The 16490-nt window shown below is 39.6% G+C and overlaps 1 protein-coding gene across 1 annotated transcript; it reads left to right on the forward strand.

The window, feature by feature from the left end:
- The first annotated feature begins 15431 nt into the window (after positions 1-15431).
- Positions 15432-15779, forward strand: LOC122755185 (60S acidic ribosomal protein P1-like). Its single transcript, XM_044003522.1, has one exon. It carries the CDS (start codon positions 15432-15434, stop codon positions 15777-15779), a length of 348 nt encoding a protein of 115 aa, XP_043859457.1.
- Positions 15780-16490: the final 711 nt, after the last annotated feature.

The following is a 16490-nucleotide window of genomic DNA, read 5'->3' on the forward strand; positions in this document are numbered from 1 at the left end:
CACTGGGCCACCTAGCTGCCCCTAGAGATTGCATTTTCAAAAGAAGCTTATAGGCAGAATTATATGAAAAGATGTTAAAAACTAATGTATGTTCCCAAAATTTTATGTATAAATTTAATTTTTAAAGAAATCAATACACACACTGATACACACATATATAAAAACTTCTAAGAGAGCTATTTAAAGGAACAGGTAGTAAATTCTTTTGGATGTAGGGTTCATTGGTACTTGTTCAGGATTATCGTGTTTAGAAGCACAAGGGGTCTTAGAGATCTAGTCAGTCTTCTCATTTTACTGATCAGGGAACTGAGGCCAGGAGAAGTGAATTGATTTGTCCAAGGTCACACAAGTACTACGTAAGAGACCTGGTAAGTAGTTTAGTAACTTCACATTTTGAGAGTTTTTTTTGTCAAGTCCTATCAACCAGTGTGATCCTCCAGGCTTCTATCTTGCCCTTATCTTTGCTCCTGATGACCCCCATCCCATCCCACTGTTACCTCCAAGCTATTGAAGTCCTTGTCTTCTTTTTAAAAGTTCAACTCAGGTGTGGCTTGCCCCATTGAGCCTTTCTCAACCTCCTGGAATGTGTTTTTATTTAACTTTTCATTGCTTTTTGTTTTGTTTTCCCAAATAGATTTTAAGCCCTTTGAGGGTAGGGATAGTGTCCTGCACATAGCTAGTGGTCAATAAAAACGTGTCAACTAATTGATTATTACACATAGGTTGTAGCAGGCTGGTCTCTCCTTTCATTCTAGTATAATCTTTGCCCACATTTTTATTTTGGAAGCCACAGTGCTCTCACAGTGACACTTGGAAAAGAAACTTTTCAAAAATTGCCTTTCTTGTAAAACTCGTGCCCATCAAAACACCACATCAAAATGCCTCTAAGCAGTGGTCACTGTGATTGATGGGAAGGAAAACAGGAAGGTAGAGACTTATGTTCGAAGAGTCTAGCTCTTGCAAATCAATAAGCAGACCCTTATCACTTCACACCAGGACTGTTGTTGTGGTCTTCTGGTGGCTCTCCTTGCTTCAAGTCTCTTCCCACACCAACCACCCTCCTTAGTGGCCAAATGGATCTTCCTAAAGCTCAAGTCTGACCATGTTCAATCAAATCCAGTGGCTCCCTATCTGAAATCCCCTGTTTGGAATCTGAAGCTCTGCCCAGTCTTCTTAGCCTGACTCCATACCCCCACGTACTCTGTGATCCTGTTACACCAACCTATTTGCTGTTTCTTGCACAGACACTCCATCTCTCTTTTCTTGGGTTGTCCCTCATGCCTGGAATTATTTTCCTCCTTCTCTCTTTGCCTCTTGGCTTCTCTGGCTTCCTTCAAGTCCCAGCTAAAATCCCACCATGACAGCTAGGTGGCGCAGTGGATAGAGCACCAGCCCTGATGTTGGGAGGACCTGAGTTCAAATCTCCTCTCAGACACTAGCTATGTCACCCTGGGCAAGTCACTTAACCCCAATTGCCTTAAACATCGGTGCTCAACTCCAGTTGTCCTGATGTATGTCTTGCCACTGGACCCAGGTGGCTCTGGAGGAGAGAGAGAGGTTGGTGACTTTGCACAGCCCTCCCTCGGTTAAATCCAAAGCACTGCAAGTCACAGCATCACCCTGGTGTCACAGTCCTCCTCTTTGAAAACAAAGGACAAACAATAACAACAAAATCCCACCATGATTATTTCCAATTTATCTTGTATATAGTTTGTTTGCTGTTTGTATATTGTCTCCCCCATTAGATTATGGGATCTTTGAGAGCAAAGACTTCCCCAGACCTTTCTTTGTATCCCCAGAGATTAGCACATAGTGGGCACTTAACAAATGCTTATTGACTTAGCAAGTACTTACTTTGTTCTAAGCACTATGCAGGGGTTCTTGGGGTCACAAAGACACAAGGAACTTTCATTCTAATGGGAGAGATAACTTGCATACATCTAAGTATATGCAATATATTTACAAAATAAAATACAAGGAAATTTGGGCTAGAGGCAGACCTCATTTAGGAGGCTGCTGCCCACAAACACCCACTCACCTGACAGCAGATACCTGCCATGTGCCAACATTGCCTTAAATACCAGGTGACAGGACACCAACACACCTGTTTTCACCAGCCACTGTGTAAGAGTTGGAATAACGCCCCCCTGCAGGGAGGAACTGGGGGGGGGTTGGGGGGGTGGCGGTGGTGTTTGTGAGCTCTGGCCTGAGGACAAGCCTTGTGGCCTTGGCATCAGGAAGTGACGTTTGCTCATGGGTACTGTGGATCAAAGATAGCAGACAGTTAGCTTGGAGCTGTGTGTGTGTGTGTGTGTGTGTGTGTGTGTGTGTGTGTGTGTGTGTGTGTACGACCCTGTTTCCGTTTTCGCAGGAGGCTTCTGGGACGAAGAAGGGGTGAAGGGCTCTCTTTTCCCCCGGGACCTCGGCTTGGTTGGAGCAGAGATGCTGGCTCCCTTAGATAGATAGATGAAGAAACCTTGGCCTCTTTCTCTCTCTTCACCAAATTCTTATGCTCCTTAATCAATACTTAAAAGTCTAAACTCTTGCTAAAGCTTATAATTTATGGCAACTACTCATTAGATTTTTAGACAGTCGAACTAGAATTTTAGCCCATTACAGATAGCAACTTTACAACTGCCTTTCCAGTTACAGGATTCAATCTACCTTGCTCATGGCAGAATATTTATTGCTAATGTTCTACCAAACCATTAAGCTCTCCAGGATCCCCAGTCTCCCCTAAGGCTTCCCCTTCAATGTTAGTCCATTGCATGAAAAAGGTTACTTTGAGACATTCATTTATCCACGTGCCTAAGAACTCCTGCTTAAAATTTCTACAAACTGCAAAAGTTACTTTTCCATCATGCAGGGCATGTAGCAGCTGGAAATACCTTCTGCTGCGGGCTAGAAGCCTCTGTGGACTTGGCAAAAGGAGTTGGCAACTCAGTGAGCTAAATACAAAGCCTCGTAATGGGCTTGGAAGAGAGGCACAAGTGTTGGGGGAGGGGGAATGTTGATACTATAGTTCTTGCTATAGCTTCTCAGTAAATATCCCTTTGTAAAAGTTTTTGAAAAACAAGTATTACATTATCAAAAAGACCTTGGTTTTATTCCCATATTAGACTGGGAAGCTATTAGATTTCTTTTTTAAAAAAAAAGTTTTTAATTTAATTTTTTTCAATGAACAAAAATCGATTTTCTCTCCATCTCCACTCCCCAGTTAAAAGAGAAAATTCCTATATTGGTCAAGTCCAGAAATATATCAATCATTCAATAAGTCAACAAATCAAATCAGTAAGCATTTTTTAAGTGTCTACTATGTGCCTGGTATTGTGCTAAGCACTGGGAATATGAAAAGAAAAAATACTCCCTTCTGATAAGGTATTCACAGTCTAATGGGGAAACAACCTACAAACGACGATATGTCCTATCATGTGACATACACACACATACATATATATGTGTATGTGTGTGTGTGTGTGTGTGTGTATATATATATATATATATGGGGGATAATCTCAGAAGAAAAGTATATGCATTAAGAGGGGCTTGGAAAAACTTCTTGCAGAATATGGGGTTTGAACTGAGATGAAAGAAGCCAGAGAAGCCACGAGATGGAATTGAGAAGGGAGAGAATTCCAGGCATGGGGGACAGCCAGTGATAACATACATGTTAGGAAATGAATTGTCTTATGAGAGGAACAGCAAGGAGGCCAGTGTTACTAATCACAGAACATGTGTAGGGAAGTAAGTTTTGAGAAGACTGGAAAGGTAGGAAAGGGTTAAAAAGTAGGGTAAAAGGATTTTTAAAAGCAAACAGAAGATTTAAGTACTTACTATATGCCAGGCACTGTACTATCTCATTCTACACCCTGCATCTATCACTTTGTTAGGAAATAGATAGCAAGGCTATTTCAGAGTTCTGAGAGTCACAACTTCCACCACTTGCTGAACTTACAAGGATAATACATAGATGAACAAGGTTCATTCAAAGAAAATAATTTTAAGTCCTGGGAATTTTAACTTCAAAACATGAGGAGTATAGGGGTTCACAGAATGATATTAGCTCTTTGAAAGTGGGGACTTTTGGTCTTTTGTCTTTGGAACCTGATTTATATCTCCTAAGAAAACCCAAATAAATCTTGAATTGAACTTAATTATTTCAAAGGGTAAATGAGGACTCTTTAAAAAAATAAAATCAAATTTCATTTTATTCTCTCTAATCAAGTGTTTGTTAATGCATTTATTAAGGAAAAGGAGAAAGTATTAGAAAACCCCATTAACAAGGGGTGTGCTTCAAGTGAGGCTTCCTCCTTGGTTTCAAGATCTTGATGAGAAAAGAGTGGGTGGAGTAATTTAATAAGCTGACAGTCCCTATAGCCTCTGTGCTGGCATTTACCTATGTGCACAAATGAAGTTCTATTTCCGGGATTACTCATCTTTTATTTCTTCATTTCATATCTAGGTTCTCATTTTACAGGTGCCATTATTTGCAACCTTTTTCCTATGCACTCCCTTCTTTTCTCTGGCACTGCAACCACTTTTTCAAATGAGTTCATCATTTCACAGCTGGGCTATTAAGACAGCTTCCTAATCGGTTTCCCTTGCCTCAAGTCTCTTCCCATTCCAGCCCCTCCTCCATTCAGTTGCCCTTAGTGATGTTCTTAAGGGGCAAAACTGACTATGTCACTCTCCTACTCAATAAACTCCAGTGGATCCCTATTAGTTCGAGGGTCACATATAAATCCCCCTATTGGGCATTTAAAGTCCTTAATAACCTGGCCTCTTCCTAATTTTCCATTCTTACCCTTACTCCCTTTCATATATTCTGTGGTTCAGCTATACTCATTTGCTTGCTGTTTCTTGCATATTATACTCCATCTCTTGATTCCATGCCTTTGTATTGACTGTCCCCCCTGTCTGGAAAGCACTTGGTTCTCACCTACACCTCCTATCTTCCTTCAAGACTCAGTTCAAATCCATCAACTACAGGCCTTTTGAAGCGCCTCCTGCCAAACACACCAACCCATATCCCCTTCCTCTGAGATTACCTTCCACATATATAAACTGGATATTTCTTGGACATGCATTCTCTGATGTTTCTTCCCCATCAGAATACCAGCTCCTTGAAGACAGGGACTATGTTTATGACTTTCTTTGTACCCCCGGGACTTAGCATAGTGTCTGACATGTAGTAGGTGCTTAATTAATGCTCCTTGATTGACTTATTCACCCTCTCTTATACCCTCTTTTTAGCATTTATATTTGAGGGCCAGGAAGGATAGCCACCAGGAGGACCCAAGGGGAAAATTTTTTAGCCACAGAAACTCTGAAGGACGACTGATTAAATTTTAATGGCTTTGTGAGATTCATTTGATGGAAGAAATGCCCATACTGAAGAAAGTATAGAATATCCAAATATGAAAGTGTGGATGGAGGATATATATTCAGATCATAACAGGTCCATCCCACCCACTCCCCATGTGCCCCCAGATGCACAGACATTCTCTGCTTGCTTCTAGTTATTTATAGAACATAGGTGGGTTGAGTAACCTAATTGATTGTTGAGCAAGAAACGCTGATGATGTGGGTTGCCACTCCTGGTAGAAGAAGATGTAGCTTCTGCCTGGCATGTCACTTGGAGGCAGCTTTTGAGAAGATGCTATACATATTTGTGTCTTCTGGTAGCCACCTCTAGGGTGGGGGGGAGGGCAGGGGGGAAAAAAAAGGGAAAAGAAAGAAAGCTACATAATAGCTTTGCAGGTTCATGTATAATCATCTTTTTTGTCTATTCTGCTATGTTATGGAAATGCTTATTTTATTTCTTAAGTTCAGAATGAAATAAATAAATAATATTAAAACGAGAGAGAGAAGAAAAGAAAATCCGTTGACCACAGTGGAGGAAGGAGGGTCCTTCCTTACTCTAGTCCAGAGGGCCCTTTCCCCAACGTGGACTCAATTACCTGGGATTGTACCAGAAGCCCCTGCCTTCCTTGCCTCTTCTTTTGCATTTCCTTGCCTCTAGCATCAATACTGTGAATGTCAAAAGGTCCTGCAAAAGGACTGAAAGTGCATGAGACAATGGCAATGTCAACCAGAATAATTTTCATTGCAAAAAAAAAGAAGAATTTTCATTGCAACCACAGCAGTAGGATTGAGCTTGTGACAAGGAAAACATCAACAGTGGATAAGGAGGCCCAAGAATGAAGATCCTTTTTAGAGTTTAATCAGACTGTGCTCAGTGAAGGGGAAATATGAACTGACTAATTAGCAGACTTGCAAAAACTCTTCATAGCTCAGTAAGGCTTAAACAATTAACCTCTTAATTCATTTGTATCAACAGTGCTGTTAATGGGTTCTGTGCTTATCATTCTCTTTCCTTATTGCTTAGTATTCCATTTTTTTTTGTGTGTGAGGGAACTCACAGAACTTCATATATATTCCATACCTGATTCATACTTCTAAACTGGGTACCTTGGTGGGATAACTGTTTCTATAATTAATTCTATAAGTAGCAACTTTCCTGGGAATAACCAGTGTGGAGGTGAAGAGCCACTGAATGTGAGAATTGGAGATCCTACTTGCTCTAGAGATACCACCCGAGCAATGAATCCAGGATAAACTATAATGGCAGATAAAGGACAGGAATTGGAACAAGTTATTAATCCTGATGGCTTTAGCCAAGAGCTACCTAGAAAATAATTATGTTATTCCCAACTTTGTCTAAATTTGGAGGCATCTGATTTATCACCAGCTTTTGGCAGACAGAAAAAACATAGTTTGTGGGTACAAATTGTTGACCTCAGTTATTTCAGAAATGCTTTCATAATGTCAGTGTCACAACACCGAGGGGCCTAGGTCAAATTATGCCTTCCCTAATCAATCTTCTGAAACAGAAACAGAAAGGCAAGAGATATGGTTGATTCAGATGCAGTGACTTGGACTGTATCTTATCCTACAGGAGAACGTCATCATATCTCACTAAATTGGGGAATGGGGATAGAGGTAGGCACAGCAGAGTGAGACTAGTGTTAGATTCCCTAGCTTCACATCCAACTAGAACACATTAATCCTTGGGGCAGCTAGATGGCGCAGTGGATAGAGCACTGGCCCTGGAGTCAGGAGGACCTGAGTTCAAATCCCGCCTCAGACACTTAACACTTACTAGCTGTGTGACCCTGGGCAAGTCATTTAACCTCAATTGCCTCACTAAAAAAAAAAAAAAAAGAACACATTAATTCTCACTCCTTAATCAATTACAAACATACAATACTGAAAGCACTCTGACTCAGATTAAAACACACTACTTTTGATAAGAGAGACAACAATACAATGATCCAAGACAATCCCAAAGGACTAATGATGAAGCATACTATCGACCTCCAAAGAAAGAATTGATATTGATACACAGATTTAAGCATACTATTTTTTACTTTCATTTTTTCTTTTATTCAAGTTTTCTTGTGCAAAATTACTAATATGGAAATGTTTTATATAATTGCACATGTATAACCTGTATCTGATTGCTTACTGCCTCATGGAGTGAGGAGGGGAGGGAGAGGAGGGATAAAATTTGGAACTCAAAATTTTAAATAAAGGAATATTTACTGAGAAAAAACAAGTAAAGAGAGTATTGTCCCTGTATTCAAAGGTCCTGGGTTCGAGTCCTAGCTCTGACAATATGTGACTTTGAACAAGTCACTTAACCTCTCTGGGCCTCAGGTTCCTCATCTGTAAAATAAAGGCTTCTAAGGTCCTTTCCAGTTCTGAATCTATGAACCTATGATCTCATTGCAATGTTCAATCAGAACACACCTTTTATTTCTAATTCCACCACTTTCTTTCTTTTTTTTTTTTGTGAGGCAATTGGGGTTAAATGACTTGCCCAGGGTCACACAGCTAGTAAGTGTTAAGTGTCTGAGGCCGGATTTGAACTCAGGTACTCCTGAATCCAGGGCCAGTGCTCTATCCACTGTGCTACCTAGCCACCCCTTAATTCCACCACTTGCACTTTCAGGTTAGGATTTCAATTACCAAACAACTATTATTTACCCACTTCTTCACGCTTCTAAATACTCCAATTGTTCTTCCCCATCCCCATAGAACTACAGACTCCTGTTTTCTTTTGCAGCCACCAGGACACAGCTGATCTTTTTTTCTTTCAGATGAACGATATTCCAGGTTCCTGACAAATGCATGCTGTTGATACATTGGTCTGCCCAACAATTCTCAAATATCCTAGCTGAACAAATAAAGGTACTGGTTATACTCACTAATCAAATCAAATGGATTATTTTTGATGCAAAAATACAGGACAGGAACAGCTACTGAATCAGCTGAGAAGTCCATATATTCTCAAATTCTGGGACAGGTTGTTGCATCAAAACATTCACCAACTAGAGATAAGCAGGCACTGTCTGGAAGATGGCCCTAGCTGAGGTGACCCAAGTGGTAATTGTAGATGAGGGATTTTAATGCAATAAATAACTCAGAATCTGCACAATTCCTACATCAGTGAGTATATAGGACTTAGAAATGACCCAATGGGAACTAATAGTATGCAAGCTGTAAGGCTTCGACATTTAAAACTGGAGAATCAGGCACCATATGATTAAAATTAAACAAGGGAACACCTGAGTTATGTAACTAGAGGAAGAAACAATTTTAAGGAAATGAGGTGAAGAAAGACACATGAACAACTCCAAACTGTGAAACAAGGGTAAATTGAAAACAAGTCTTCTTGGCTGCCATAGCTTACAACAGTTGCGTTTTCTAGACCATTTCAGTAGTTCACAAAGGGGACTATTAAAGAGTGTGGATGACTCAGGACTATCCAAAAACATTGCTAGAAAAAACATAAAAGTGTACATCTAGTGATCTTATTTGTTACACATTCCTACCCAGGGCTACACTCAAAACTTGGGCTCCCATTTGAGGTTTGGGTTATCAGAGTGGCTGCTATCTTCTAGGGTTAATTCTATGGCTAGCTACTCCTAGCTCACAAGCCCTCACCAGTGTGCTTCTCTTTAAAAATCAGTCATTAGACTCAGCTATTTATGATCCATTCTACCCTCTATTTTATTCTTTGTTTTCCCCCCTTTTCCTTTCCCTCTTTCTTCCCTGTTGAGTTGAATTCATTTCTATCCCAAATGCTTTGTGTATGTGTTCTACCCTCCTTTGACCAGTTCATATGAAAATGAATTTTCAGTAATGACTGCTCCTTTAACTACTTCCTCATTTGTATAGCCTTCTACTTGCACTCAAATGATGTGAGATAAAGTTTCTCCCATTCCTCCCCTTTTCTTTTTTAATTTCTTCTTTTACCCTTCCCTTTCCTTATTTCTTTTATGATCATATAAAATAACAATTACTCCTAGGCCCTCTGTCTTATTTGATTCCTTTTATGATCCTCAGTGACATGAAGGTTCTTGGGAGACACTTGGATCATGCCCTCCAATAGAATGCAAACACTTCTTTTTTTTTTTTTGGTGAAGCAATTGGGGTTAAGTGACTTGTCCAGGGTCACACAGCTAGTAAGTGTCAAGTGTCTGAGGCTGGACTTGAACTCAGGTCCTCCTGAATCCAGGGCCAGTGCTCTATCCACTGTACCACCTAACTGCCCCAATACTTCATTCTTATAAAGTCTTTTCTGATTATTCACTTGTATTTACATTTTATGTCTTCTATTTCATTAAAAATCCATTTTTCACCTACAATTATACCTAGTTTTGCTGGGTAGCTTATTTTTCATTATGTCTATATTTTTGCCTTTTAGAATATTATATTCCATACTCTTCACTCTTTTGAAATGGTTGCTACTAGAGCTTGTGTGATCCTGAGTGTGGTTCCTTAGCACTTGAATTCTTTTTTTTTTTTTTTTGGTGAGGCAATGGGGGTTAAGTGACTTGCCCAGGGTCACACAGCTAGTAAGTGTTAAGTTTCTGAGACCAGATTTGAATTCAGGTACTCCTGAATCCAGGGCCGGTGCTCTATCCACTGTGCCATCTAGCTGCCCCAGCACTTGAATTCTTTTTGGACAATTGAGTTATTTTTCTTTAAGCTGCTAGGACTGGATTTTGGCTATTAGATTACTGAGAGTTTTCATTTAGGGGCTTCTTTGAGGAGTTGATCCATAGATTCCTTATATTTTTACTTTACCCTCTTGTTCTATTCTGTCTAGGCAATTTTCCTTCATGATTTCTAAAATATAGTATTTGTACTTCTTTTGGGGTCATGACTTTTAGGTAGTCCAATGATTCTAACATTATCACACCTTATTCTATTTTCCAGGTCAGCTGTTTTTGATATGATCCTTCTATATATGCAATATTTTGACTTTGTTGAAAGATTTGATTTTATCAATCTGTTGACTTTTGGCTATTTCTTGATGTCTCACGTAATCATCTTATGTTTGGGCCATTTTACTTTTAAAGGAATCTGTTACTTAGGTAAAGGACTTTTGTTTTTGTTTTTGTTTTACCTTTTGTGCTAAGCTATTAATTCTTTCCAAGTCTTTCCTCCAAGGTTTTCTTTTATTTTCCAGTTCTTTAGTGATTTCATTCATTTATAATATCATTTTTAAAATTAACAACAACAAAAAACCCTCTTGCTTCATTGCTCCTAAGAATTCTAACTAATCTTGTGGTCAAGATAAGTTTTTCTTTGAGGTATTGTGGAGTTATTTTCTTCTTCTGGGTTTGTGTCTTGGACATTCATGGCACCATAATAATTCTTTATCTTTTCTTCTAGCCTTACTTCCTGGTGACTTTGTTTAGTACAAGGCTCCATGCACTTCTGATGGGACTGCTGTGGCATCATATGACCCTGGCTTGTCTTATTTAAAGCCCTACCCCTGGATTTTAAATCCATCAAGTGCTGTGTTCTTCAAGGATCATGGGTCAGCTTGAGCCAAGTTACTGCACACTTTCAGTGGGCCCTATGCAGTCAGATCAAAAGCATGGTCTGATCATTGTCTCCCCAGGCATTTCAGACTCTTGACCTTTGTTTCTTTGTAGGCAACATATACTAAAGACCTGCCCCTGGGTGACGCTGTAGGAGATAGAACTTGACCCCAGTCCCTGTCAGCTAGCCAAAAGGTCCAGTAGATTCACAGCAATTGTACTGCTAGTCTGGCCTTGTTCTATACATCCTAGATCTAGCCCCTCTGGGAGACCTTAAACCCTAGCTATTCGATAATCCAACTTGTGTTTCATTGCTGGCCCAGTCTTGTTCAGAGTCCTGGGTAATGAATCTATATTTTCATGCTGTTGGCCTGGGTCTAGGACTGAGTCCAAGACCCCAACCCACCCCTGTTGCATCTGTTCTGATTACTTGCCTATAGGTCTTTTATTATGTCGGGCTTGAAAGATGTCCCATTGAAATTTCTCCTTAGATTTCCATATCTCTACCTAGTCTGGTCTGTTTAGAATTTTGTTGGAGAATGTGTAGAGAAAGTTGGCCTGTACTGCTGCTGCTGCTTCTTCTTACTGCACCATCTTGGCTGGCATCAACTTAATTATCTTTCAGCAGAAGCACTTACTTAAGATGGTACAGTAAGAATTATTGCTGTAAACGATTCCTCTCATAAACTTGGAACACCTTCATCCACAGATATACACAGTGCTCATGAGAAGAGGAGGATCAAATGGTACAGTGTGGCAGTAAGACCCGTATGTAAGATACACATGTGGTAAAGGCAACCCCCAACTTCTTGTAGTGTAGGACCTGGAAGCTGTTCCAACCTAGAGTCTTCATGCACACTTGCCTTTCCACAGATCTACTCTTAATTGCCCAAATCACAACGCTTAAAGCTGCTTCCTTGCTCAAGTGACCATCTCTCTGTATCCATGTCTGTTCAGAGTGTGTCCCTTCTCCCCACTGGATGCAGTATCTCTTACTGGTCCAGTAACTCCCATGTCTTGGCCAATGAAAGGGAGGAAGAAAGACAATCTCTTTCCTTTCTTCCCTCGGGTAGAGGAACAGGGATCTCTTTTTGCCACTGTCTTTAGCTCTCAAATGTAAACTCAAACTCTTCAAATTCACTGAGCTTCTCAGGGCTTAGTTATGGCTAATTTATTTTCTTAGGTAATAGCATTACTTCCTTTATTAACTTAGCCAGAAAGGCCTGCACCTCATAAAGAGATCAGGATTTAGACCTATCTTGTATATACATTACAATCTCATCGCAGATTAGACTATGGAGAAACAGAAATAATGGTATTCAATAACCCAGTGTTCCATAAACCCCCAGACATAAATTTCTTATGAAATTTCTATGTGATAAGAACTGCTGGGAAAACTAGAAAGCAGTCTGGTAGAAATTAGACTTAGATCCATTTCTTTTACCATATTCCATCATAAATTCAAAATGTATATATAATCTGAATATTAAAGATCACACAATTAAAAATGAGAAAAAAGTTGATCATATGACTTTCACAGCTATGGGTAGCAGATGAATTCTTAACCACATCATGGATAGAGGACATTTAAAAAAAAGATAAGATAGGTAATTTTGGTTGCATTCAACTGAAATACTTTTGAACAAATAAAATTAGTGCAGTTAAGATAGGAAGGAAAAATTATTACAGGGGAAAAAATCTTTATGTCAAATGTCATAGATAAAGGTTTGGAATCCAACATATATAGATAGCTAATGAATAACTTATATAAGAACAAGAGCCATTTCCCAATAGATAAGTGGTCAAAGGATTTGAACAGTTTTCAAAAGAATAATTACAAACTATTAATAACCATAGGAAAGAATGCTTCATATCACAAATAAGAAAAATGTACATCAAAATATTCCGGAGACTTCACCTCACAACCAGCAAATTGGCAAAGATGACAAAAGATGGGAAAAATTAATATTGGAGAGGTTGAAAGATAAGCAAACTACTGCATTGTTGGTAGAGGACTGAATCAGTATGAATATTTTGAGAAGCAAATTGGAATTATGCAAATAAAGGGGCTAAAATGTCTATACCCTTTGACCCAGAGTTTCAACTACTAGCATATACCACAAGGTATATAAATGATAAGAAGAATGTTCCCATATACACTAAAATATTTATAGCAGCACATTTTTGTGATTGCAAAAAACTGGAAACATAGTAGATGCCCTTTGACTGAGGAATGACTAAACAAATTATGGTATATGAATGCAATGGAATGTTACTGTGATATAAGAAACAAGTATTATTATGAATGCAGAGAAGCATGGAAAGACATGATCTTATGTAGAGGGAAGTAAGCAGAGCTAAGAAAACAATATACATAGTGACTACAACAATGGAAAGGAAAAAAAAACCCCAAACACAAATCATCAAAAGTGAATGCTTCGGGGCAGCTAGGTGGCGCAGTGGATAGAGCACCAGCCCTGGAGTCAGGAGGACCTGAGTTCAAATCTGGCCTCAGACACTTAACAGTTACTGGCTGTGTGACCCTGGGCAAGTCACTTAACCCCAATTGCCCCTCAAAAAACCAAAAAACAACAAAAAATATTCTTTATGATAAGAGACAGCTCTCTGAAAGGAGGAGATGGAAAGGATACAGGGGGAAATTCAAGAGATTTTTAAATGAAATAAAAATAAAAATGTATTTTTTTTAAAAGGAGGTTAGCTCCTTGACAGGGATGTATTTGTATCCCTGTCATTTACCTTACTTCCTGGTACATGATAAATGATTAATAAGTGTTTAAAACCAAATATCATGTGTGATTACATCAACTGAGATGTGTGTGTGTAAGGGAGAGCTAGGGGGTTGGAACCACAGCCTTCTTACCTTACACATTTTATATTATTCTTCTATGAATACCCATTTCATATCCTATTTGAGAGATTCACACAAATGATTTCCATGCTTCATTTTTATTCTTTCTGCTGAGTCAAAGCAACTACCAAGATTTTAAAGGTATAAGTATCTTATACAAATTTAAAATTATCTGGTGCTTTACTATCCCTTTGGTAGCCTCTTTCTGTCTTTTCCCCTTTCCTTTCTTCCTGTAATAAATTGTCTTAAATTATTCCAACACTAATAGTCTCCATGAAAAATTGATTGGGGTCAAGTATGGAGCCATAACTAGGGTGGGGTCATCAGAGCCAGCCAAATCCTGTTGTTCCTGTCTGATTGTGGATAAGTTGGGGGTGTTGAGAGATTTGACTCATAGTTTTGGCCATGAAATCAAGCTGTAATGGTTAGGGAAGAGATTATAGTTGATAAATACTGAGGAGGTAGTAGAATAGACAGCTTGCCAAGTCTAAGCTATATCTGTTCAAAAGGAACTCTGTCAATTCAGGGAAGGGACATGGCCAAGAAGTGCTGAGAAAGAAGCACACTAGACATGTTGTTTACCTAGCCAAATGCAGAATAAGGGTCTAGGAAATAGAGACATTTTTGCAGAGATAGGATAGATAGGCTTTGCAGATCTGGCAAAAATGAAGAAATGCTCCGAACCCCCAGTTACCTGCAAACAGCTGGCTTTTCAAGTCTGTCCTGCCTACTAAAAACTAAGCTATCACTGACACCATTCCCCATCTTGGGTGTCCTCCTTTGGCACCAGTGACAGGGCCTGTGTGGTCACTATTGGTGGAAGACACAGTAGTTGTAGTGTTCAAGAAGGTTTTCATTTGTATGCTTTGAATCCTTAACAGGGACTGCAAAGACCTGAAGTCAGACACCTCCCTTACCTTGTCCTAGCTATCTCTTGCTATCAGGCTAGTTGAGGAGGGGCTATAGGAGTATGGGATCCACGTGAAATTTCTGGAACAATGATTCTTCACGGAAGTAAGAAGTTCTAGCCACAACATTCTAGAATCAACATCTTGGTGGTTAAGCATGGCACTAAAGCTGCATGTAATAGTTAAGGGTCTGATTCCCATTCCTCTAAGCTTCCTGTCTCCTTTTTGTTTGCTTTTTGAGAGGCAATCCGAGTTAAGTGACTTGCCCAGGGTCATAAGTGTCTGAAGTGAGATTTGAACTCAGGTCCTCTGGACCGCAGGGTCAATGCTCTATCCACTGTATTACCTAGCCCTAGGATCAAGTGAGGTTGGTGACTTTGCACAGCCCTGTCTCACTTAAATTCAATTCACTGCAAGTCTTGAGGTCACCTCCCTGATGTCATGGTCTTCTTTGAGAATGAAGGACAAACAACAAGGCTTCATGGAAGATTCCTTTTGTTTTTGTTTGTTTGAATAAGGTTTCTTTTATTTTTGTTTTATAATTTTTTTAATCAATGAGAACTGATTTTCTCTCTCTCACTCCTTCTACCACTGGAAAAGGAAAAAAGACCCTTGTAATAAACCTATGCATAGCTCTTCAGTTGTCTGTAAGGTGCTTGGTTCTTCTTGGAAAGCTAAGGCCACGTTGGGGTGATCCTCTCTTCAGTCAGCGACTTCCACCACTACAAATAAGTCTCTCCTCATCCATTTCCCGAAATGGCTGTCTCTGAGCTCTCTTGCATCTACTCTGCCCTCAGCTTTCACAATGATGAGGTTACTGTCATGGAGGATAAAATTAATGCCCTCATTAAAACAGCAGGTGTAAATGTTGAAGCATTCTGGCCTGGATTATTTGCAAAGGCCCTGAACAATGTAACCATTGCAAGTCTCATCTGCAACGTAGGAGTTGGTGGACCTGCCTCAGCAGCTAGTGGTGCTGCCCCTGCTGGAGGTGCTGCTCCTGCTAGCACAGCTGCCCCAGCTGAGGAGAAGAAGAAAGAGGAAGCAAAAATAGAAGAATCCGAGGAGTCTTATGATGACATGGGCTTTGGTCTGTTTGAATAAAATTTTTTTTGGAAACATTAAATAAAAAGCTTAATTAAAAAAAATTAAACATATGCATAGTGAAACAAAACAAATTCTCTCATTGGTTGTATCCAAAAATACATCTCATTTTGCAACCTAAGTCCATCACCTCTGTCAGGAAGCAGAGAGCATGTTTCCTCATCGGGTTGGTCATCACGTTTTTCAGAGTTCTTACTGCTTTCGAGGTTGTTTATTTTTATAGTTATTTTTATTGTAGAAATTGTTGTTATATAATATGGTTATACAATGTTGTTATACAACATTAATCTTACTTCACTCTGCATAGTTTCATACAAGTTGGAAGATTCCTTTTGGATAGTCACACCCAGTTTCCAACTTGCTTGGGCTCATTTGGCATCTGTTGGTGATCTCCAGCCTGCCCGTGAGTTGTCTTAGCAACATGCAGACTGTTTTGTCATTCTGCCTGTGTGGTCCCTAGTTCTTCCAGGTAGAGATAGGCTGTGGGTACAGATGTGTGGAGTTTGAGAGCAGGACAAAAGCCAAGGATGAAAACTACAGTGGGTGAAGAACGGTGTGTTCTGGTTGGTGGTATTCACTTGTTAGAACACAGCCTTGTCATGGAAAAATAAGGGGCACAGTTTTCTTAGTGCTGGGAAATGTAACTGCAAATACACTGTTAGAATATCTTACCATCCAACTGGAGTGGTATTCAGAGGATAATTATCCACT

This window comes from Dromiciops gliroides, chromosome 4 (assembly GCF_019393635.1).
Source record: "Dromiciops gliroides isolate mDroGli1 chromosome 4, mDroGli1.pri, whole genome shotgun sequence".
NCBI lineage: Eukaryota > Metazoa > Chordata > Mammalia > Microbiotheria > Microbiotheriidae > Dromiciops > Dromiciops gliroides.